General features: G+C 41.9%; 2 protein-coding genes across 7 annotated transcripts in view; one reads left to right on the forward strand and one right to left on the reverse strand.

Moving 5' to 3' along the window:
• LOC106743889 (putative sodium-dependent multivitamin transporter) overlaps positions 1 to 22664 on the forward strand; it is a 68872-nt gene extending 46208 nt beyond the window's left edge. Inside the window, exons 3-8 of the mRNA XM_014618146.1 lie at positions 18153 to 18281; positions 18582 to 18803; positions 19237 to 19580; positions 19959 to 20078; positions 20140 to 20793; positions 22148 to 22664. Of these exons, the coding sequence (XP_014473632.1) occupies positions 18153 to 18281; positions 18582 to 18803; positions 19237 to 19580; positions 19959 to 20078; positions 20140 to 20793; positions 22148 to 22412 (1734 nt within the window). The 3' untranslated portion in view covers positions 22413 to 22664. The remainder of the gene's footprint in view (positions 1 to 18152; positions 18282 to 18581; positions 18804 to 19236; positions 19581 to 19958; positions 20079 to 20139; positions 20794 to 22147) is intronic.
• Positions 1 to 22928, reverse strand: part of LOC106743888 (tensin-1) — a 210094-nt gene that overhangs the window by 149831 nt on the left and 37335 nt on the right. The gene's annotated exons all lie outside the window — the stretch shown is intronic.

Genomic DNA, 22928 nt, shown 5'->3' on the forward strand with positions numbered 1-22928 from the left:
CCCTCCCCTTCTCTCTCGAAGATCCATATGTATAATCTTATGATTTATTAAAAAAGGATTGTAGATACTTCGACTGTGTCGCTTCGGCAAATAAATATCGCGTAAGCGTATTACTTTCGACGATACTTAATTTTCCGTAAACGAACGTAATATTTTTCGGAAAACAAATATTTCCCTTGTTATTCCGCAATTTGCAACAGCGTATGGGAGAAAGCGCGGCTTTGGATTGATATTGTGTTTGCGAAATACTGCGGGAAAACTCACGGTATAAAAATGCTGCTTAATACAAAATAATCCCCGATTTTCTATTTTTCTTACACAGCCCTTCTGTGTGCTCTCTTTCGTGTAAACGAAACGGCGAAAAGTCACCTTCGCCCTTGATAATGGCGTATCGAAGCTCTCGCGACGAGTGGCTGTTTTCGATAGTCCTGCGTAATCCCGAGGATAAAAGGACGCTTTACGATTCCCGCTATCGTCGTTGGCCGCGTCTTCTGAGAGCGATGAGCGCTCCACTTTCCTGCTTTTGACACGAAACGTTCAGCAAGTTCTTGGCGAACCGCTCGACCGACCAGAAACAGCTGTTACCGGCCGAAAGTTTTCGGAAGATTAAAGAAGAAAGCGCACCGTCGTTGTCTTCCGCCTCTACCTTTTAACCGAGCGGCCTGTTGTTTGGTAACTTATATCTCCCGTGGACATTCTCGATCCTAACAGTCGCGGGGTTTCCATCGGAAAATACCAAACGGAAGCAAACTTCGGCGATGTGGCGCGCTCGGGTTCTCGAACACGTTGCGAATAAATCGCAAATGATATTTCAGATCGATCCATTTGACACCTGCCGCCTGGCTTTTAATTCTACAGATTTTAATATCACGTACTGCCGAAATTGTGCGATTGATATTATTATTACTATTTATTGCTCTATTCAATTTCACATTTGCGGCGGCTGTTCCCGTTAGATCACGACGAAGCGTCTTACACAACCACTTGTCGCAGTCCCGAGACGCACCTGTCGGATTTGGAGCCCATGATGAAACATCGTCGCGAGTCACCCATGTCGAGAACCTTTCCAACTCATTGGCATGCCAGAGAGGCATAAGGGCAGATGCCTACCAGATAATTTACGTAATCCGCCAGCGGAGAGTCTCTCATTGTTCCCGGTAGTCGCGGTTGACGTTTTATGTAGGCCGCTTGAGCACATGTCTGAGGCTCCCGTGTACTTTCAAGCGGCTCATAAACGACCATGGGAATAAACAAAGTCGACACTGTGAAGGATGCATCTAATTAACGATGTATGGCACCAACGCTATGCAAAACATTGTTAATCTTTTACTCGAATTTGGCATTATTCCGTAATATGATATTTTAAGCTTTCGCGATTTGGATAAGTATGCAATTTGGTTTCCGAGTTAATACCGCGTCCTTTATGGACTTGTATCCGACACGGAGGTAATTCGAAAACCAAATTAAATTTCTACAATTCTGCAATTTCCTTATTCTTTCGGGTACAATACAGAGAATCTTCGAAATTATTTTCGTCTATTCGTTTATTTATTTATTTTCTAATTTTGGTTTGCTAAAACAGAGCCGAAGATTTCCGGACGAAATTTGCCGGGAATGTTAATAATGCAAAATCAGATGCTGACGCAATATACACACAATATAAAGTGCGCGAGAGCGTCACACGCGCTGATGTTAATCCCGTTTCGACGCGGCGCCATTATGCATACGCAATGAGTTCTGAACTTGGGCGAGCTTAATTACTACTGATCGCCAAGCGACGTGATAATTGGAATGCTCCCGAGGCTAATTACGGAGAATACAGAACGGGTGTCGGATGGTTCATAACCCCGACTATCTGTCTCCCCGGATGGACGCACATGCACGCTGCTCACCAACGCGCAGTGCTGCTTTTATTTGAACGGATTTCTCTCTCTCTCTCTCTCTCTCTCTCGTGTTTTCGTCGCGCTCATTTTGCCGCTGATTATGTCACCGGATGTAATCGTTGCGCATGTATGGTAACAATAATTCTTATCTAGGTATGTAACAATAATTCTTATCTGCTGCTCACCCAGTTTATGGTTATCGTCGACTCCTAACGCCGACAATGAACAGTCGGTTATCGTGGGTTATTCCGCTTCTTCCTCCCTCCACCTCCTTATGAAAGCTTTAACGGAAAGTTCGTTCAGCGGAAGAGTCGCGGCTATTCGTACGTTAAAACTAACGAATAATTCTGAAAAGAAATTCTTACCTATATACCGCTTATTTGACGCAAGACGCTACCTAGAAGTTAGGTAGAAGTTGGGCAAGTTGAGCAATTAATTATTACAGAGCGACTTTTCTGCGACTAATTTCGTACAGAACCGGTTGTGGAAGAATTATTAGCGTCGTCGTCTGCAAAAAGCTCACTTATCCATGCAACATCTCTCTTTCCTCTTACTTTCTCCGTTGTTTATTCCAGCAGAATAGAGTGGCGCGGCCGCGTAAAACATTTGCGCCGGGCGGCTGACCCCAATAATTTAATGCATATTACTGCCGGTTTATGCGCGACGCCTTGTTTAGCGGAGATAAAGCGCCAGACTTAAAGAGAGAGAGAGAGAGAGAGAGAGAAGATTGACCAAAAATAAAAAGCGACTTCTGAGGACAACCGTGGGTTTTTTTCGCACAAAAATGCCGCGACGCGACATCACTTACATTTTATTGCAATGTTAAATGTAAACCTTTCCGTGTGGGCGAGTGATTTGTTGCAAGCATGAATTAAGCTCCCAAGAGTGAAATTTTATGCAGGCATGTACGGGACAAGCCGAAACCATACTGTATAAAAGTCGGCTGTGAATTCATGCGAGAATTAATATTGCGAGCGTTCGCATTTACGTAAGGCCTGTTATTTGTAGGATTTACTGAACGCGCAGGAATTCTGTGGAAATAAAAATTATCCGAAAAATATTCACAATTATTATAAATACATGAAATTATATGTATAGAGAGAGAGAGAGTGTGTAAATCAAAAATCCTATTATTTACTATTACACGGTACACCTACACCATTCGCTGTGTCATCATTCAAAAGCAGATATTTGCGAAAAAAAACTAAAGTAACTTTAGGCAAAAGCTCTGAGTCTGCAATCCCGAGGGAGTCTGATAGCGTGCGGGGTATTAAGCACGAACAAATTAAACGTCTCGCGTGATCGAGAATCGGATGTAAAGTTACCTAGTCATGTGCGAGGCATTACCGCGAATGGCTCGAGGTTAAAATTCCGATCGTCTCAGCTGTAGCTAAGTCATACAGCATTTCATTGGAGCCACGATGCGAAAATACCAGCGGTAAGATCTCTAATTCCCGATTAGAAGTCGCTAGCGTCGTTCTTAATGACTTATCGCTAATTAAATCTCCCGTTCGATCTTCTCCCCTTTATGCGCTCTGTGCAGGTCCAGAAACTGGGCTGAAACTTTTTTCTCGAAACGCTTGATCGCCGAGCCGTTTGATCATTCGGATAATGCACCATTTACAAGATTACAAAGCGCGTCCCAGAACTGTCGCCATTAATTTATCCAACGACTCCTTGGCCGACTTGGAATCGATTTGTCCTCAGGGGAAGTTTTGCAAATAATTCATTTTCAAAGTAGTTTGACATTGTCAAGGTCTGTCGATTGTCATCGCAGGCAAGAAGGAAGTCCGCCAGTTAAGCATTATAATTCGCATGTGGATCATGGTTTGTTACTTTTACGACATCGTATGACCAACTTGAGAATGAGGATCATTTTTTGCGATATGAATGCTGCACAATGAACATATTAACGACGCACACCCGACGTTTCTCAGCGTGACTCTTGCGTAACTTTTGCAAGAAACGACGTACTTAATGTCGTCCTCGTTGTTCGGCACGTACTCACGTGTATATGCATATGAAATTACTTGCAAGGATACGGCCTCGTTCGGCGATATCGCGCATATTTTCTTTTTACTGGCCGACAGTTCGGCCAACATATATAATTTTCCGCTTTCCACGAAAAAAAAGAGAAAATTTCATTTTTACGACGACCCATGCGTGTGCGTCTGAAGATATAAAACGCAAAGCGCAACAATATGTTGTTATTATATAGTTGCATCTTGGCACGCGAGAAATTTCTTCTAAAATCGCTTAATCATAATCAATCTTCCGGTTTTCATGTAGGGGAAAGTACCAATTATCCACGAGCAATCATCGATATCCCACCGACGATCTACGACGCTCTCGAATGTTTCTACGCGCGCGGGGGAAAACTCGTCAGATAATAACGGAATAAGGTCTTCGTGGGCGTTGAGGCGAAAGACGTATTTCCACGTTGATGAGATTATAGCGGGCATAAATAACGGAACGGACGTAACCGCTATAGTGCGACAGGAACGATGGGAACGTCCGTATCCGGATCTTATCCCCTCGTCGAGTAACCTTGTCGCGGCGCGCGACTTTTTACACGCGTTGTTCTGCGATCGTGAGTTCTCTGTTCGTAGAACCGCAGAAACGTTCTCCCTCTTTCTCTTTCTCTCTGTCTGCTCCGTTCCATTTTGAAATCCATCAAAATCGATCATCCGGAGATTGTGCAAGATCGCATAGATATTCCATCGCGATTTACGATCGAGGTGCGTCCATCGTGAAATCGTTCGATTCATAGAAATGTTGTACTTCTCGACCCGTCCCATTGAGAAAACCTTTCACGTGTATGTGCATGTGTACGTGTTCGTTCGCGTGGACACGTGGCCGCCGTAGACATACCAAGCAGCTTCTCGACGAAGGACTACATACGCATCTCTCGTCGTTGAATTGCGCATGTTGTATGCATAAGCGGCCGCTATAGGTTACTACAAGATTGCCAATCCTATTGTCTCATACGTTACACGGATTTGCTTCTTGCATAGCTCGTTATCGCGCTTTGATACATTCAGCCACCCGAGGAAAATGCGTATTCACCGACGCGATGTCGCGACATCGGTATTGTAATACCCGGATACTTCACGATAATAGTTACCATTTCGGACAATTACTTAATTATCGATATATTAATGAATATCACCGATGCTGGATGAGACCGGATCGAGTTGATCCGACAATCACATCGGCCATGTGTTTTACTTATGTATTTATCGCGACGGAAACGGTGGAGCAAAAATTGCAAACTATTATTTTCAGAACACTTTCCTTGCGTTCTAAAAGGAACATTTTGTCACTTTTCCTTTCCTCTCTTTTCCTCTCATAATAAATACATAAATGAAAACAAGCGCATGGCTAGCATGTACTTGAAGCAAACTGGACCCATGAGTTCTACGAGAAGACAACCTATGTGCTCGAGAGAAGCCCAGAAGCTCATTTTCCCATTACGATCATCCGACTGTACCGATTTATGAATTGACTGATAGTTGGGCGTAGGAATAATCCGCCCGTGGAATAAATGGGACGTCGCGAAAACCTCGACTATCTGAATCCCCGGACTCTTCCCGTCCCAGGAGAATTTTTATTCGGAAGCTTCTAAATTTATTCGGGATATTTCGGCGAAGGTCTATTCGTCACTGAGAGCGCGCCGGCATTAATTCAAACCAGACCACTGTTTCTTCGAACTGAACTTTAGGTCTGACAGGACATTAACGGCGGCGAGCACCCTCGGTAGATCCATATCGCCCCAGATCTATGTACCTTCGTCCCAATTGGATATCCCTACGGAATTTATGGCCGACCGTGCAAACGTAATACGCACCGCCGTGCGTCACGATCGTAAGTCAGCTTGGCGTTCGTATGCGCGGCTTCCTACATCAGGTTAGCCGCCATTTACGTAATGCTATAAAGCCCGCGTATCGCGTAATTCCAGCGTCCCATATTCAGCTTCGTCTCGTCGTCCACGTTCAACGCGATGTCTTTCATCTCGCGAACCATCGCCGAAGCAGCCGGGAATCTGATGCGGAACGGCCACTTCCGGCGAGTGTGCGCGCTGATCGAAGCGCATAAAAATGGAAATGAGCAATTGTTACGTACGCGCCGGGGTTGTATGCCAAATTAATTAATCGTGAACGGCTCGCGATGTAATTACATTGGCGCGCATAGTACAAGTTACGGGCGTGCTCTGTAGCTTCTGTTAGATTAAACGTGTTCGTTACGTACAACATACGCATACGAAACACGAACTACAATAACGAATGAAATTAATCACAAGTGGGTGTCGAGTTGAATCGAAGCAAAAGTCAACTGAATAAAAAGTTTAATGTGAAAATAGGGGAAAAAAGTACTTTAACACTCGGAATCTCTTTCCCTTTAATGCACTTCCGGAAGTTTTATAATTTACGTTCTCTTTCTCGCGTGCTCTGTGCGCGACGTGCGTAACAGTGTGATAATTTTTATCTCCCAAAATTTAAAACTTAATTTATACTGCGTCTCACGGCTGAAATAATAAAGCTGCGAAATGTTTCTTTCCCAGCGGTTACATTAGCGTAGCCATTATGGCCTCGTGACTATTTAGTCGACGATGGTAACGCGTTAATAACGTTAATTGGTACGAATTGAAAGTGGGTCAGCTGTAAATGAAGCTAAAAACAAACGATTCGATTCAAGGAATGTATTAAAGTTCAAGGATGAACTGTGATTCTCTTCGTCGAGAGTAGATCTTAAGACTCATCTCGTTCTCATCATGTAATATCCGGCGATTTGGAACCCCGTCGTTTGGAGCCGCGTCCTTCAACGTGTGAATGGACAGTCGAGCTTTTTTTTAACTCAACATAGCGTGATTCCAGACAGATATAAAAGTTCTCATTGAAGAAACTTACACAATAAAACTTTTGTGTTAAATTTAACACATCTTACAAACGGCCCGAACAAATTTTCGTGTTAATTTAATACAAGATGACATGTTGAAAGTAATACAAATATTATGTCAGAAATTAACACGAAATTAAATCTGTGATATGTTAACCGTTACTGAAGTATAAAGTATATTATTTCAACACTCACATACGTTAAATATCGATTCGGCACAATATACTGAGATAACGTAAACACGATATGTTAATTTTAACACACGGGTATGGTAAAAATTTCACGGGGAAATTTTAAGAAGGATTAATTTAACACAAGTACAAAATGTTTTTTTACTGTGTACAAACGCAACACAAACGGGCACTGATGATCACAAAAATTGCGAGACCGAAAGCTACAAAATCGACAAAAACATTACTGATTTTCTATTTTACTCCGGTTCACAATTCTTTTGTTTCATAATTACCTCTCCTCTAGAATTTCATGGTTCCTCCCAATTTTGTGCAATGTGTAACATTTAGATAAAGTCGAATTTGAATGCATCCGAAGATTAATGAGCATAATTATCCGAGTCAGCATCCCCGGCACCAAGCGCAACGATATCGACAGTTATGAACGATGGCGCGAAAAACGATAAATTTCCAGGAGTTCTATAAATAGTGCCGGGGCACCATTCGAAAGAAACACAATGGCAGTCGACGTTGCACAATATACCGTCGATAGATCGGCGGCGCGCCGTGCAGCTTGTAAATCGCCCTGTCAGTCAGTAGCGCGATCGGCAAAACAACAATCCTCCCGTACACTTTTAGGAGCAACGTCAACAGTGACCGGCGGACGTGTAATTTGACTTGTTAAGCCGATCCATTAAGGAGATATGGCTATCGTCAGTGCCGTCATCGGGCCTCCCGTGCGGCCGGATTCGAGGTCGCCCGTGTCCGTCGCTAATCGCGGCTGTCATGCGCGCGGAATAAGCTCGAAATTCAACTGCTCTCCCTCGCCGGGAGATACTTTTGTAAACACAGCATCTCGTGCGCGCGCGCGCCATTAGCCGATTGGATCGCTAAATGGAACGCATTATGTGGCATGTCTACGTTTCGTAACGATGCTTATGATTATTATTGTACGTACGTCCATGTTTCTCTGAAAACGCGTTAATATTCATGGCGGTATTCGTGGAGGTTGAAAAAATGGGTAAAGAAGAAAAAAAAATAGAGAAGGAGCTACGTTCGACGTGGAATAACTGGATTTAACCGCCGCGAACCGGATCTCACTCTCCGTCATTGTGACAGCTATCGAATCGTGTCATCGAAGTGATTCCTCCCGCTTTCATTGAGACGTGTCGTCCCGCCGTCGTGTTCGCCGAGCGTACGCATTCCTGAAATAATTGTCACGCACGAATTTTTCTAATGGTACCGGTGCCGTCGGACAAACGCCATTTTCGACACACGTCGGGGCTGAATGGAGACGAATGGAGAGATGACGGCAGTCGAGAGTCACGCGACGCCGTCGAGAACCGTTGGGGAAGACATTTCTTGCATGTATCGGAACGTTTCCCGTCATTATAAGCGCCACGTGACTTCGCGAAGTGGCGTATTGCGAGTTGGCGCGAGGTCGAAGATAATTAGCCAACAGGACAGAATATAAGACCGCCAGACGCGAGTCGCGTGTCGCCGAGGAACCGGAGGCGACTTGGAGTCTCGCGCGGCATAACGTGTTGCCGCATTATCGATCTCGATGCAAGGATGAAACATCCGCATGGACGATAAAAAGAGCACGCGAAGAAATTAACCGAAAGCCATAAACTTTAACGACGACGTTTAAAGGACGATAAACGGTCGCCGGTAAATTTCCTTTACGACCGGGATACATCATGATTGTAGGAGGAACGAATTTTCGTGCATATCGCGAAATGATGAGATAACTCTGTAGTACAATGGTACATTCGCTGGCGAGATTGTTTAGATGCAACGATGTTGGGAGCTCAACAAATTGTCACGTTTCAGAGTCACTAAAGAAGGGCTTGCCGAAGTGGCTGTATAAGGTGTGAAAATGAAACTTGTTCGAGATAACGTGATAACGTGTCAACACTGGAAGTACCGAGCGATCATTACTGATCGTTTCTATTTTTTAGATCAATACTCTTGTGTAAAAGACAGGATTTTGAAATTGTATTGACTTGTCATTAATCATTTTCTTTATTAAATGATTGATGAAAAGTCATAAAATTTCGGGATCCTGTCTCTGAAAGAAATAGGATATTCATTATCATCATTTCTCCGTTAAAAATAAGAACGGTCAGAAAAGACCGCTCGGTGCTTCTGATATTAATATATTCGAGAATATTATTATAGAAAGTATTATTAATACATTCAAGAAATCCTGGGTTTGATCATTGTAATGTTGGTATTCGAAGAACTGGGAAATATGGTGCTTGAAATATACTTCGGCTTCCGTCATAATCAAAGATGGCTTCTCGACTTCTCAGCTTCTCAGTTTCTCGATTTCTCGGTCTGACTGAACTGAGAAGCCATCTTCCAGCCATCTGCCGTTATTACTTATGTAATTTCTTGTCTTTTACGTCTATGATATCTGATTTCTTGCATTTTTATCTCTAATGTATATGTCTGCTTTTATTTTTATTTTATGTTACTTTTATATATGTTTAAAAGTCGAGTATAATAACAACATTTAGCTGTCGCTCCGTCACTTGAGTATATTATCTAAAGCATAATTTATTACTGTAAAAATCGATGTAATTATTTTATACTCAATAATCGCAACAACAACAATATTGCCCCGATTAATATACAGTATCAGGAATTCAAATAATCGCGTTGCAATGTCTAATCTCTCTCAACGACAGGAACAACGGTGACAAGATCGCAAGATTGATGTGCCATATTAAATGCGTAAGATCCGGACGCTTTATTTATGGCGCAAATATAACGACTCGACCGTCAACTCATCGAACACTTCGAGTTCATGATGTAACGACGAAGTGATGTATAACGAGGCGTGCCTGGAAAGTATGTAATCGTCGAGAGAATTTGCCAGGGAATTGATGTCCTATCAGTCGGCCGTCTGACGGCGATTTGTTTTCCTAGACATCCCATACTTCACGATCTATCGTGAGCTTGTAATTGCCGGATTCCTCGCTTTGTTATTGACCGGGTCACATGAGGTTGCGCATGTGAGTGAATTATGAGAGACACTTCGTACACAGACATGACGGGGAAAGAATAACTGCCGCGCGGAAAATTAAAAATTCTGCAGTGTTTGCGACTAAATAACTTTAGCAATTACGGTCTATCGACAACGAATTAAGGACATTCGATTTGTAAAAACTTCGCACGTTTTCGAATATCAGATTGGTTCGAGTCTTTTCCGATAAACACTGAATAAATGTTGATATATGAAAATAACAAAGCAAAAATTTTTCAGATAGAAATGATCGACGAATTAAACATACATAGTCAGTCACAAAAATATTGTAATATTTTTTTTATAAGTCCGGAACACGCATTTCGTGTTTAATAGGAGAATTTGTTTTTTAATCATTCTTAGGAGATACATTTTTTCTATTGCACACGAGATGCGCTGTAAAAGTCTTCGAAAGAAAAGTGTTGTAATTTTTTTGGACTGACCATTTTCTCTGTGGAAGAAGACTTCCGAGTCGACCTGATAAAATCAAAATAGAAGTGAATTGTTAATCGTTCGTAGATTTTAACGATTTAGGTTAAATGTACTGTAAACATTTCATCAGTATATAACTCATTGTCGGCATTGTTTAACGATCTACCGACAAGTGATCGTTACGGTGTATCTTGTCTCTCCTTTCCCCTTCGACCTACGTAATTTAATACAATTAATGACCGCACCTATACGGCCTTGATCGCGAGTGATTGTCGGCCGATAGATCGAATGCGGCATCGAAATTGCGACAGAAAGAATTTGCCGGGAATGCCGTTTGACGTAACCGATGTCGTGATTGTTGCGTGACGCTGCGCCAATGCGGTTGTCGGAAATCCGCGTATATTCGCAGGTGTACTGCGGATTTGAATATTCAATGTCGCAATGCAACACATAACCGTAATATGCGATCGTTCAAGCGTTTCACAGCGTTGTACAGATTCTCTCGGTGCACTGCGTCAATTATACTAATGAGCATATCACCGGTCTTTTTTCATGTTAATTTCTCCGTCACATCCTCTCGTAACGACGGTTTAATTAGTTTCACGTTAATTAGGTTGTGATGCTCGAATTTCGTACTCGCAATACGTTGGAAGTTTTTCTCTCTCTCTCTCTCTCTCGGTTACGGAACGTCAGGCTGGGTAACACGTAAAATCGTTTAGCGTCGACGTTTTATCAAATCCGAATGGAGTTACACACCGCGGCGGACAAGCCAGGTATCACCGGTACACCGCTGAAACATCGTCGGCTCGACCCATACTTCGTTAGCGTTAACCAACGGCGCGACGCATGCGGGAATTTTAATACGCGATCTTGTCATATTCCACTTTCTACGATAAGTTCCCGCTCTCGACGACACGTGCGTTGCGTGGTAGGAAGGCCTTCGCGAGAGGCCATTCTTCTAATTAACTTAATTGGCAGCTTTGGTAACATACGATATGCCGCTTCGACGGGACTCATAAATTTTTTCGTCAGTCTCACCGCAGAATTCGTAGCAGTACCCGCATCTTCGAGTTACGATCGACTGTGCGATAACGTGAAGGGAACCGATTGATACTCGCGGCTCGATGAAGATTAATGTTAGCACTTTTAGGAAGGTCTGATTCATAATACCGTCCATACACGGACAGTGTGAAAATTCGTATTAAAGAATTCGTTAACATCTTTTAAAATCCGATTCTTGCATATTATTGAACAAAAAATATTAAAAAATGAAAATAATATAATCTATTTCTTGTGGAATTTTTTTTGACAATAGAATATGACGATTAGAATATTAGTGCGATATTATTCAAAGCGTGCCGGAGTCAAATCAATTGCGCGCGACCTTGCACGACGTTTCGCGGCCTCAGCAGAAATTACGAACGCAATGTTGCGGCTTTTGTGTGTACGTAAGCGACAGACTACAATTTCAAGTCTTTTTACGTAAGCCAAGACGCTCGTATTAATGTGAGCCGTCGGTTGCTTCCGCGTTTCGCTTCGGGACCGCTTTTAGAAGTTTGCCGACCTTTAATCGCTCTAAGACCACGTACCACGCGACACCACGTGCATCAGTGCGCGTGCATGTTTACTCACATGGACCGAGATGAAGGATTCATGAGGACTCGGGAATTACCGGCCGTAACATATGCGCGCGCACGATACACATGTAAATAGATCGAACGGATCTTTGAGCCCGGTAGCGCAAACAAGGCGATAGATATTGAAGGATCGGATCTTCCTCGCAGCCGAGACGTGACGGTAATAATGTTTTTATGCCCATAACGATTCAGAGCCGCGATAAAATTCACGGCCGGCCAGCAGTAATTTGACACCTGATGAGCGCGGATGATTGGATAAGGACGGCACGTAGGGCAGAAACGCTTCGTCGACAAGCGGAGATGAAAGAGATATTGCGAGCAGGATCGCGTGATCCTGAATCACAATTCGCACTTTCCAGCGAGACGTCTAATTGTACCAACTGTCATAACAGATAAAGGATATTTATAGCGCTGCCTCAGTGCACCTTGACGAGAAAAATATCTCTCACATCACGCCTCAAGTTGATCAATTCAGATACGTCCGCGCTGGAGTGTTGCTTGTTTCTCGCGTCAACGTTTTCAGAACAGTTTTATACACTGAGTTCTATCGTACCGGAAAAAGTTTAATTACTCATCTTACGTATCCTAAAATTATCAGAACTTGCAAAACTTTTCTACGATTAGTCGTATGCGTTCCTTGCAAGCGTCATGTTTCTGTCGAATTAAACACATCAGGTTCATCAAGAGCGCAAAATCGACATGGCGGCAGACGAAGCGTATCACGTATGATGCCACGCACGAAGTAACTTGAATACCGTAACAGTGGAACAGGGGATCAGCCGTCTCATTATTAATTAATTATGGGAACCGGCCCGCTCGCACGCGAGCGTTATCAGATCAGCTCTCATTATCGGGCAAATGAAGTAACAGTAATTTCCGACGCCTCTTATAATGTAATGAAATACGCGAAATATCTTCGCGAACGTGTTATAATGCGTTGAATAATATTTATTATTATACGATACATACATATTATACACGTCTAATTAGTGGGAAATAATATTCATAAAAAGAAATATTTAACAATAAATATTTAGTGAAAATAAATATTTAAATGTATAACAGCATTTTTATCCAACAACTCGAAAATCTTTCATTTCGCGCATTACGGGAGGGAAATCGAATTGTGGATTTATGCAGCTCCCAAGCTGCAGGATTCGCCGTCACTTCTTGCTATGTTGGTCGAGTTAATTAACACTCGCATCAAAACGGCGATGTTAATGTCTGAATACACATACGACCGTCGTGTAGAAACTCGATGTTATATACTTCTGAGAATTCGTAATTACGTATATAACATGCAAGTGCAATTAGTGCTTCGCGACTGTTTGACTAATTCGTGTAGCGACACTCTCAGCTCATAAACAATCGCAGTCCCTCGGTTAAAATAACAAATGCAAAGCTCTTTGCGGCACCTATCGTTTTGTAACTGTCGTGACTGTCGTGGAATCGTGCTACGAAGTCGTCCTTTTTTCGAGAAAAGAGATCACGTCTAGAAAGCAGCTTTTCGTATCTTCGAGAAAACAGTGTATTGAGAAATACCTGATTATAAAATAAAAAGATTATTGCAGATCGCACGGAAAAAAATAATTTAGAGGGACGGCAAATTTTATGCTGTCATATCAAATAAATAAATATACAGGATATTTCTTAAGTCCAATATTTCAGAAGTTTTGAGGACGTTTTATAAAGAAAAATTCATATAAATATATGTTCATTTCGTCATAAGATGACCTCAAAAATCGACTTTTAAAATACTGAATAGTACTCAAACATTCTGTATATTTATTTTATTACAGCAGCATGAAAAATTTGCTGTCCCTCTGAATTAATTTTCTCCGTGCGTGATCGAAAACGCGTTACTCTCCAAATTATTGAGCGGCGAATAAAATTTCGATAACTTCTGAAGGAATTAAAGCGTACAGCTGCACCGCGATCGATATATTTTCCCTCGCTGAATTGCCGAAAGCAGGCCTACGTATCCGGATAATACCAACGAATTACGGTAGAAAGAGAGTGGTTAGCACACGGTAAATTTCGATTGACCGTGGGGGTCAACGATTGGTCGATCAAGTTCAGCAGCCAGTTAGCCGACAGTTAGCCTGCTGTCGTTCGGCTAACGACTTAATGACGGGAATTCACCACTTACGAGTTCCTCTTTTTCTCCTCCATCCTCTCTTCCTCTCTTTCTCTCTCCCATCCTGTTCTCGTTCGCGCTTCTCTTTCTGTTCTTCATTAGCAATGCTATTGGCGCAGAACAACGTGGCCGACAGTACGGTAACAATGTCGAAAATTAGTCGATACTTAAATGGAATCACCGTTGGTCTTTGTTTTGTCACGTCGATTAACTACAGCGAACGGATAAATTCAGATAAACGCCCGCGTCGATGTCAATGTACATCGCAGGTAATCTCATTTTGTTGCGTTTCTTATATGTCCTCTTTTCTTCTTTTGTTTTAAGTTGAATGATTAACTGAAAATATCGAGTATACCGATAACGTTAGTATACTCGCATTGTTATAGAGAAGATTATGTTTATCGTGTTTCTAATAACAGGGTGTCCCAAAACTCCCGTGAAGTATAAAATGTGGAGTGCACAAGAGTTTTGATATCAAGAGAACTTTTTCTTTTAAAATTGCTTTCGAACAATATAATATCCGCGAAAAGCGATTGAAAAAATGAGGGTTTTCGCGAATTGAATTTCGGAAGAACAAATGGGTAGCACAATTATCTTCTTCGGTCAGTTTCAAGTAAATTTTACTTGAACAGAATTTTAATATAAGGCTTAGCTTCAAAGATGTGTTATGTTGGAAATTGAAGAGTCGCTCCGAATAATGCCTTTTCTCGATATTTTCGTTAAGGAAAATGTTATTTCTTCTGACATGAAGGATCTCCTTATACATTCCGCCTGAGGGAATTTTAGAACACTGTGTATAAATATTTTCGTGAATAAAAAGAAAGAGAGAGAAAGAGGGCGAAAAGAGCGATTGCTTACGTAACCTTTTGCCCGTAGATCGTGATTGAAAAGGTTCTTTTAAAGGTTTGAAATCGCCCCGATATAGGCGATTATTCGCGCATTCTTGCGGCTCTCTCTCTCTCTCTGGAACGATGATATTTAATGTCTCTTCAATTTTTTAATACTAGGTAATACTAGGAAATGACATCACGACAATAGACAGTAGACTGTTATTCTACAGGTAATTGTAAATGCATCATGCAACAATTCTGCAAAGCGTAAACCACGGCTGAATTGTTCTCGATCGATTTCTCACGAACGAGTCATTTAAAATCAACCCGTCATCTACCTCTCGTTTTCCCTCTATATCTTCCCTGATTGTAACGGAAATCACAATTAGTTCTGCTTTTTAACGCAGTAATTGTCTCAATTCAAATTCAGAAAGTATTCAAATTCAGAAAGAGTGCGGCAAACCTGTTGGCAACCGGGCGAAGCGAAAGTTTTACGATATCGTGTATCAGAAACATGAGTACACTGTGTACAATGTAACATGTCGGCGAGAACATATTTCAATATATATTTAATTACACTCGTGTCACTTAATCAATGTCGGTGTCAAACGTCGTAAATTAGACTGTACCGATCGATGAATAACTTCTGTCGATTTTGTTTCTTTTCGTTTTCATCGCCGTTAAGTGAATCGATCCGTCGGACCGGTTGGCGTGTGAAGATAATCATCTTGAACGCTATCATCTACGGCACATTAAATTAAGGTTAAGCCTTATCCAACGATCGCAATCTAATCTTTCATTACGATCTGACGTGCTTCAACCGGTATATCTGCAGCTCCAATAGTGTAGTTGCTTGTCGATCACTGTTAATCGACACCAGTAAATCGGGGGAGCTTTGCAAACAACAAACGATAGTAGTTTTCACGTTATCAAATTATTTTGCACGATTAAATTTTGAAATTTATCGTACGACAAAAATATCTCGCGTAAAGAGACATTTTCTCATAATAATACAATATTATATAGAAATGCATATATATAATATATCTAGACCAAGCGTTTACCTTTATTTGAGGAGTGGGGGTAGAAAAGGATGCACTCCGTTTGGTGCTCCTTGCGTTCTCTCTCGCTCACGTGGGTCTATACGTGTGTCTATAAGCAACATGTATAAGCGAACGAGAAAGAACGCCAGGGGCACAAAACACAGAGAGTGCGTATTTTTTACGTATACTTCGACTCCCTCACTCCTCAACACTCGGTCTAGATATATTATGTCTATGTAGAAATTTTACGTGTAATTAATGTTTGTGTTGATTTTCTATTGTTTTGAAGATAATCCGTAATGAGAAGTTATTAGCATCAAACAGCGTGTTGTTAAATTTAATCTGTCAATGTAAATCCTCGCTTTGCGTGCGTCAGCGCAAAAGATGCCGAGCAATTCTTTACGTAATGAGAAACATTCGTTTCTCTTAGGTTTTGCGGACTATGGATACGAGCACATTCGTGTGTGGGATCTTGCCGAACGCTCGTGAGCATTTGAAATTTTGTTCTTTTCGTTTCCGTGGAGCGAAAGTTGTGTAAAATTGTCATTTTGGTGAACATTTTTGTTGAAAATCCAACTACTGTGTATACAGAAGTGAAGATTAAGCTGTTTATCTGAAGAATATATGGTGTTGGAGGTGTAAATGTTACAAAATGGACGTAAGTACAAATTTAAGTGGATTGATTGACTATTATCATTTTTATAAAAGCCATAAAATATTTGAAAAAAATCATACTAGAGTGCTATAACCTTTTAATTTTATAGTTATCACATTACGATCGGACAACTCTTAACACTTTGCGGTCTGTCGGCGGCACGATACCGTCGCGCTCATTTCGACGTGGCGGTCCGTCGACGGCACTGTGTCGTCGCGATCTGACAAAATTGGTTTTATCGTTAAATCGAAACAAATGCGGTTTTAAGCAACATGCGAAACAGAATGAATAGCGATTCGTAGCTATGTCAAAACAAGTGACGATCGCTCCAAGTGTTAGGATGGTTCTTTCAGAGCTAGTCTTTCGATTCTAGTCAGTCGAAAGATTTTACCAGTATAAACGCTATTGTGAGCTGAGGAAAAGCAAAAAATGTTATCTAACACAGATTTTTCTTCAAATAAAGAGATTCAAGACGTAGAAGGTAAATACGACTCTTACAATCAGTCATTGGTTTATTATTTATCAATCGTACGCGTGTTCTCTAATTGCATTTGTTTATTTATCTATTGTTTGGTTTCGTATTGTGTATTTTATATTATTTTGTTTCATATTATACGGTTATAGATGATGTATTACCGATATTTCGTCGACGTATTTTGAGACGAATTTCGTCAGAATCGTCAGACGATGAGAATATTAATTTATATCCGCGGAGGAAAAACAATGTTTGCAAGCACATGCAAACGAGAAGAGAAGTATGTTTTTTATTCTTTTATTAATCCTCTTGATATAATTTATGCGCTTAAAAAGTCGATTATATCAATGTTTGGCTTTTTTCCAGCTCAAAATAGACCCTGATATTGATGGTCTCAGAAAGTAAAGCTCTCACGGAAAAGTTCACTTTTATGATGTTTAATAATAGAGAAAAGAATGAACTTCACGATAAAAGTTGTTTGAATACGATAGGTTCAATAGTTTTTTTTAGATATTAACATTTGTATAAGAAGAAAATTAACCAAATAAGCGCGGCTACTTGCGTATTATGCCTTCGAGAAGTTCGAATAGATGAGTCAAGCGTCTCCGGGTGGGCCGCGGACCGCAAAGTATTCAAGTTATATCGTTAGGAAATTTCTGTTGATATTCTATATCACCGTTCGGCAAACAAAAAAATACTCGATTAAGTTCGTAAAAGTTCCTCTCGTTTTTTAATCAAAATGCGCGTATAACGCTTATTTATTTTTCATTTCTCATTTATTTTAAAATACAATCAATCACATACAATCAATTATACACAATATACTCCTACGTTGTATTGTTCGATGTCCTCTCCTATAGTTCCTACAACACGATCGTAGAAATTCTGGTATTTCTGAACGAAGGAAATTCTGATGAAAAAATTTTTTTCATGAATGGTTTACTTGGCTGTCTCTATTTACAGACGCCGACTGTGACGGAGACAAATGCATTACAATGGCCGGACTACCTCGTAATCAGCGCGGTCATGTCGGTCTCTGTCTTCATCGGGATCTATTATCGATTCAGCGGTGGTCGACAACGCACAGCCGCGGTCAGTTTCGAAAAATCAATTTTCATTTCAACCAAATACCCGACTAAATATCGCCTCTTGGCGTTTCATCCATTGACGTGACTGTCGATGATGAGTGATCACGACGAAGTGCTTCGCACGCGCTTCGCGTCTTATAAATAGAACAATATATCAGGTGTATTTTTCACCTTTCTTTTTTACTAACTTCACCCCGCCGTAATAGTGGCGGGGNGAGCCCTTCGTGGAAACGTGGCGCATCGTAAACGATGCTTCCTGTGCGCGAGTCTGCTATTTAACCGATCGCACAATTACCACCGACAGGAGTACTTCTCGGCGGAGAACTCGATGGGCATCCTACCCCTCTCGATCGCCATGATGGCTTCCCATATATCGGCAATTACCATGCTCGGAATCAGCGGGGAATCTTACATCTTCGGCGCGTCCATCGTGATCTTGTACGTCGCCGGCGGTTTAGGCATACCTCTCATCGTCTACTGCTATCTACCAGTGTTTTTCGAGATGAAGGTCGTGAGCATCTACGAGGTAATTACCGGACGATCGCTCCACAACTATCGTCTACTATTAACAAGCATATAGAGTAGCAGTTCGATCGTAGCTCTTCGAAGAAGGCCGGCCGCCTCACCTTGCGCGAATACGCAATCGAACACCTTATAAAATCTGTCGAAGAGTCAAATGTTCCGTGGTGGAGGAGCGGGGCGGGAGAAAAGAAAAGCAGAGAGTTAACTCTCGCCGAGATTCAGCTTAGAAATATACGATATCGGTCATAAAATCTCGAGGACTGATCCTGAAGCAATTTCCGAGACGATTACTTAAACAGATCTGTCCCCGGGTAAATTGCGGGGAAACTTTTTGTGTATCTCGAATCATTGGGGTCTGCCGCAGGAACAACTTGCGAGACCGTTTTCCCTAACAAATTTCTGTTCTCCTGTTTCTCCTGTTTCTGTTCTACCTTCAGTATCTGGAAAAGCGATTTGGGTTGTACATGCGGCTGCTGGTGAGCACAGCTAACTTTACTGAGACGCTGCTACTGGCCGGTGTGATGTTATATGCTCCTTCGATAGCCCTCGAAGTCACCGCGGGCTTGTCCAGCACCACGAGCATCGCAGTGATCGCTGTAATCTGCACCTTCTACTCTACGATAGGTGGCATCAAGGCCGTTTTGATCACCGACATTTTTCAAGGGGTGCTCATGGTCGTCGCTTTTGGTACTTTAATTGGCATCGCTGCCGATAACGTCGATGGAGGAATCGCCGGTATCTGGCAGATCGGGCGAGAAGGAGGCCGTCTCGATTTCACCGAGTGAGTTAGGCCAATTGACACGTATCCGTTTAAGAGGGGGTGTAAAGGTTCGTACTTGTGAAAAGTTTGTTAAATTTGATTCGTTGCTACAGATATACTACTAGGACTACTACTGGGATACTTTATACGTTTATTATTAATATAGATAGTATAAGTAGCCTAAACAGAAGGATTTTATATTCAATCAGTTCTTACGCTTATAGTAACGAGTGAAATTTCACCGACTTCTTCGAAGTTCAAACCTTTCTACCCACTTCAAGCGAAATTATTTCCGCATACTCGAAGTGTGTAGTAAAATGTTAATGCGTCGTTGCTAATGAAACTGCGCGACGAAATGATAGCGGGGAGCACTCACGAGACTCATGTCAATCCGTTCAGGTGGAGTTTCGATCCGACTGTGCGGTACACATGGTGGAATCTTTTGATCGGCGGGATGGCGATAGGTCTGTCCTTCTTCGCGGTGAATCAGGTGCAGGTGCAACGTTTAATGGCCGTTAGGTACGTAGATTTGAGGAAATCACGTTATTATTCACAGCTGTGAATCTCCTCGCACACTCAGGGATTTGAAGGTGGCCGCGAACGCTTTGCTATTGTGCGGTCCTTTCGTCATACTGCTGGGCGCTCTCACGTGCTTCACCGGTCTGTCGCTCTACGCGGTCTACGTAAACTGCGATCCGGTGGCGTCTGGGAAAATCTCGTCGTACGACAAGATCCTGACTTATTTCACCGCGGAGAGATTGTCACCCGGAGTGATCGGCCTGATAGTCTCCGGTATCTTCAGCGCCAGCCTAAGCACGGTCTCCGCGATGATGAACTCGTTGGCCGCGGTGGCGCTAGAGGACTACGTGAAGCCGCTGCATCGGAAATTGGGAATCGACTTCGGCGATAAGAAAGCTATCTTCACGGCCAAGGCCTTCACTTTCGTAAACGGAGTTCTGTGCCTGCTGTTAGCTTTGTTGCTGCGCACGTTGGGCGGATTAGTCGTCGTCGCTTTGGGTATCGCCGGGGCTATCGGCGGGCCGATTCTCGGTATCTTCACTCTCGGGATGTTCAGCGAGACTGCTAACGAAACGGGAACCAGCATCGGTATGATCACCGCTTTGTGCATCTGCTTGTGGGCGGTTTTCGGCCAGCCGAAACCGCAACCGCTGATGTTGCCCGTTTCGGTCGAAGGTTGCGCGAACTCCACGATCGCCCAGATGCGATTAAACAGGTACGATGCCTTTTTTGAACTGTTGATATCTAACGAAGCTGACATGAGCATCGATCACGTAACTTTTCCTCTAGGAAGTATGGAAAGTAAAATGTTTTCAAATTAGAAAATGTACACTTTCTCGCGAGTTCACGCTAGAGGAGAAGATGTATGATGAACACCCAGGGGTTCGTAAATCTCCTCTTCTAGCGTGAACTCGTGAAAGGTGAAAATGTTCTAATTTGAAAATATTTGCAATTTTCGCTTTTTACGTGTCCGCACTAGGGAGAAATTATATGATCGAAAGCCTGATCGGGGAGATCGTTGATTCGATATCTCGCGATTCGGGAATTTGTTCGAGCGTCTCTTCCCACGGAAAATTCCAATTCGGGGCGGGAGGGGGAGGACGGAATAACGACGCGATACTGAAACGTTAACGGTTGCAGTGCCATCGCGGATAAATGCGATACGGATTTACGATTGCCGGCCGTTCATCTCGCGCGCCCTAGGCCGACGAATCGAACGAGCATAGATTTATCTTAGTCGAGGGAAACGCACACAGAGGATGGGAGAGAAAGAGTAGCGCGACGGCGCATGGCACGAATCGCACGATGATTAGAATATGAATTATCGGCGGGCCGTAAATCGTCTTATCGCGGCTCTTCGAAATTTGCCCAGCGCCGATGTTGTTACCGGCAGGCACGGAGATATTACGCGCCACCGTAATTAGCTGCGAGTTTAAGCGCCACTTCCCGATTTCTTTCACGCTCGGCGGTTTCGCCGCGGCGCGATAAGCCCGCGTTATTCGGCATTCCCACGGTGGTAAATAACGCTAATTGCGCCGTTAATAAACTGAAATTACGCTTGTCTCGCGGAATACTCGCTGCGCCGTTATTAGCGGGATTAGATATGTTATTGCTTTCTCTTTGTCGGCGGGAATTCGCGTAAATTGACGGCTCCATTTCCAACGGTGCAAGAAATTGAGAGGCTGCGCCGCGCGACGATGAACGGTTTGATTTAATTGAAATAATCCCTCGACGTGGCAGATAATAGATAACGATAAACGCATCTCTCGGGGGCGTTATCGAACGATAATTTTATCGCTCGAGAGATCTTTCTCCGATCTAATATTTTATATTGTAAAATATTAAAAAGAATATATAGTTAATTACATTTTAATTATATTTAATTTAATATTGAATTTAATTTTTACGTTTAAATTATATATATATATACTTAAATTAATTTGAACTGTTTGAATTTAAATTCAATAATTTTTATTTAACGTGTAAACATAGATATATGTTCATTACACGACGCTTTTAAAATTATGATACATTCACGTTCCTCATGTTGATTTTATTCTCTTCCGCAGTACCGCGCTACCGGACAAGTCGTCGTACTTCTACTTGTATCGTATTTCCCACATATGGTATAATCCCATAGGGCTGACGATTACTATAATAGTTGGATATATAGCAAGTATTATAATACGGCTTATTCGACCTGAAAATAATATCGAATACGATCCAAGTTTGTTCGTGCCATTTTTGGCTGCTAGAATCAGACGGCGACGCCAGGACGCGGAGAAAACCACCGGCAGTCAGCTATTCGTCCTGGAACCGAGCCATATAAGATGAGAAGTTTGTAATTAAATGTGTGATTATTCGAAAACTATGTGTTACTTCTTCAAATCGATGTATAGGATATCGATTCAACGTTTGACGTTAAAATGGCAATTGATTGACTATCAGTGTAATATAGCCAAGCTATAATATTGAATCTGATTTCTCACGGAATTAAAAGCACGTCAAAAGTTTGTTTGTGTTAGTACGTGACGGTACATAGAAAAAAGATTCCTTTAGATTTAATAAAATTTCTTTAATTGAAATAAATTTGTCTTTTGGAATGGAGTAAAAAATGGATGTTTGATTCAACAAACAGAATTATTCGGTTTCTCAAATAATAAATATCTTTATGTTAAATAACACATTTTTTAGTATTTTCCTCCAAATATTACAACGATTGTTACAATCAATAAGTTATTTGAAAGAAGTAACAGTAAGTTAGAAAGGTATTAGAGAACTTCTTTTTATTTCAGCGAAACAACATTTAATGTACAATGAAATTATTTTTATTCATCGAAAACTAAATAT

Source organism: Dinoponera quadriceps, unplaced genomic scaffold (assembly GCF_001313825.1).
Source record: "Dinoponera quadriceps isolate SergipeBrazil2010 unplaced genomic scaffold, ASM131382v1 scaffold1070, whole genome shotgun sequence".
In the NCBI taxonomy this organism is placed as follows: Eukaryota; Metazoa; Arthropoda; class Insecta; order Hymenoptera; family Formicidae; genus Dinoponera; species Dinoponera quadriceps.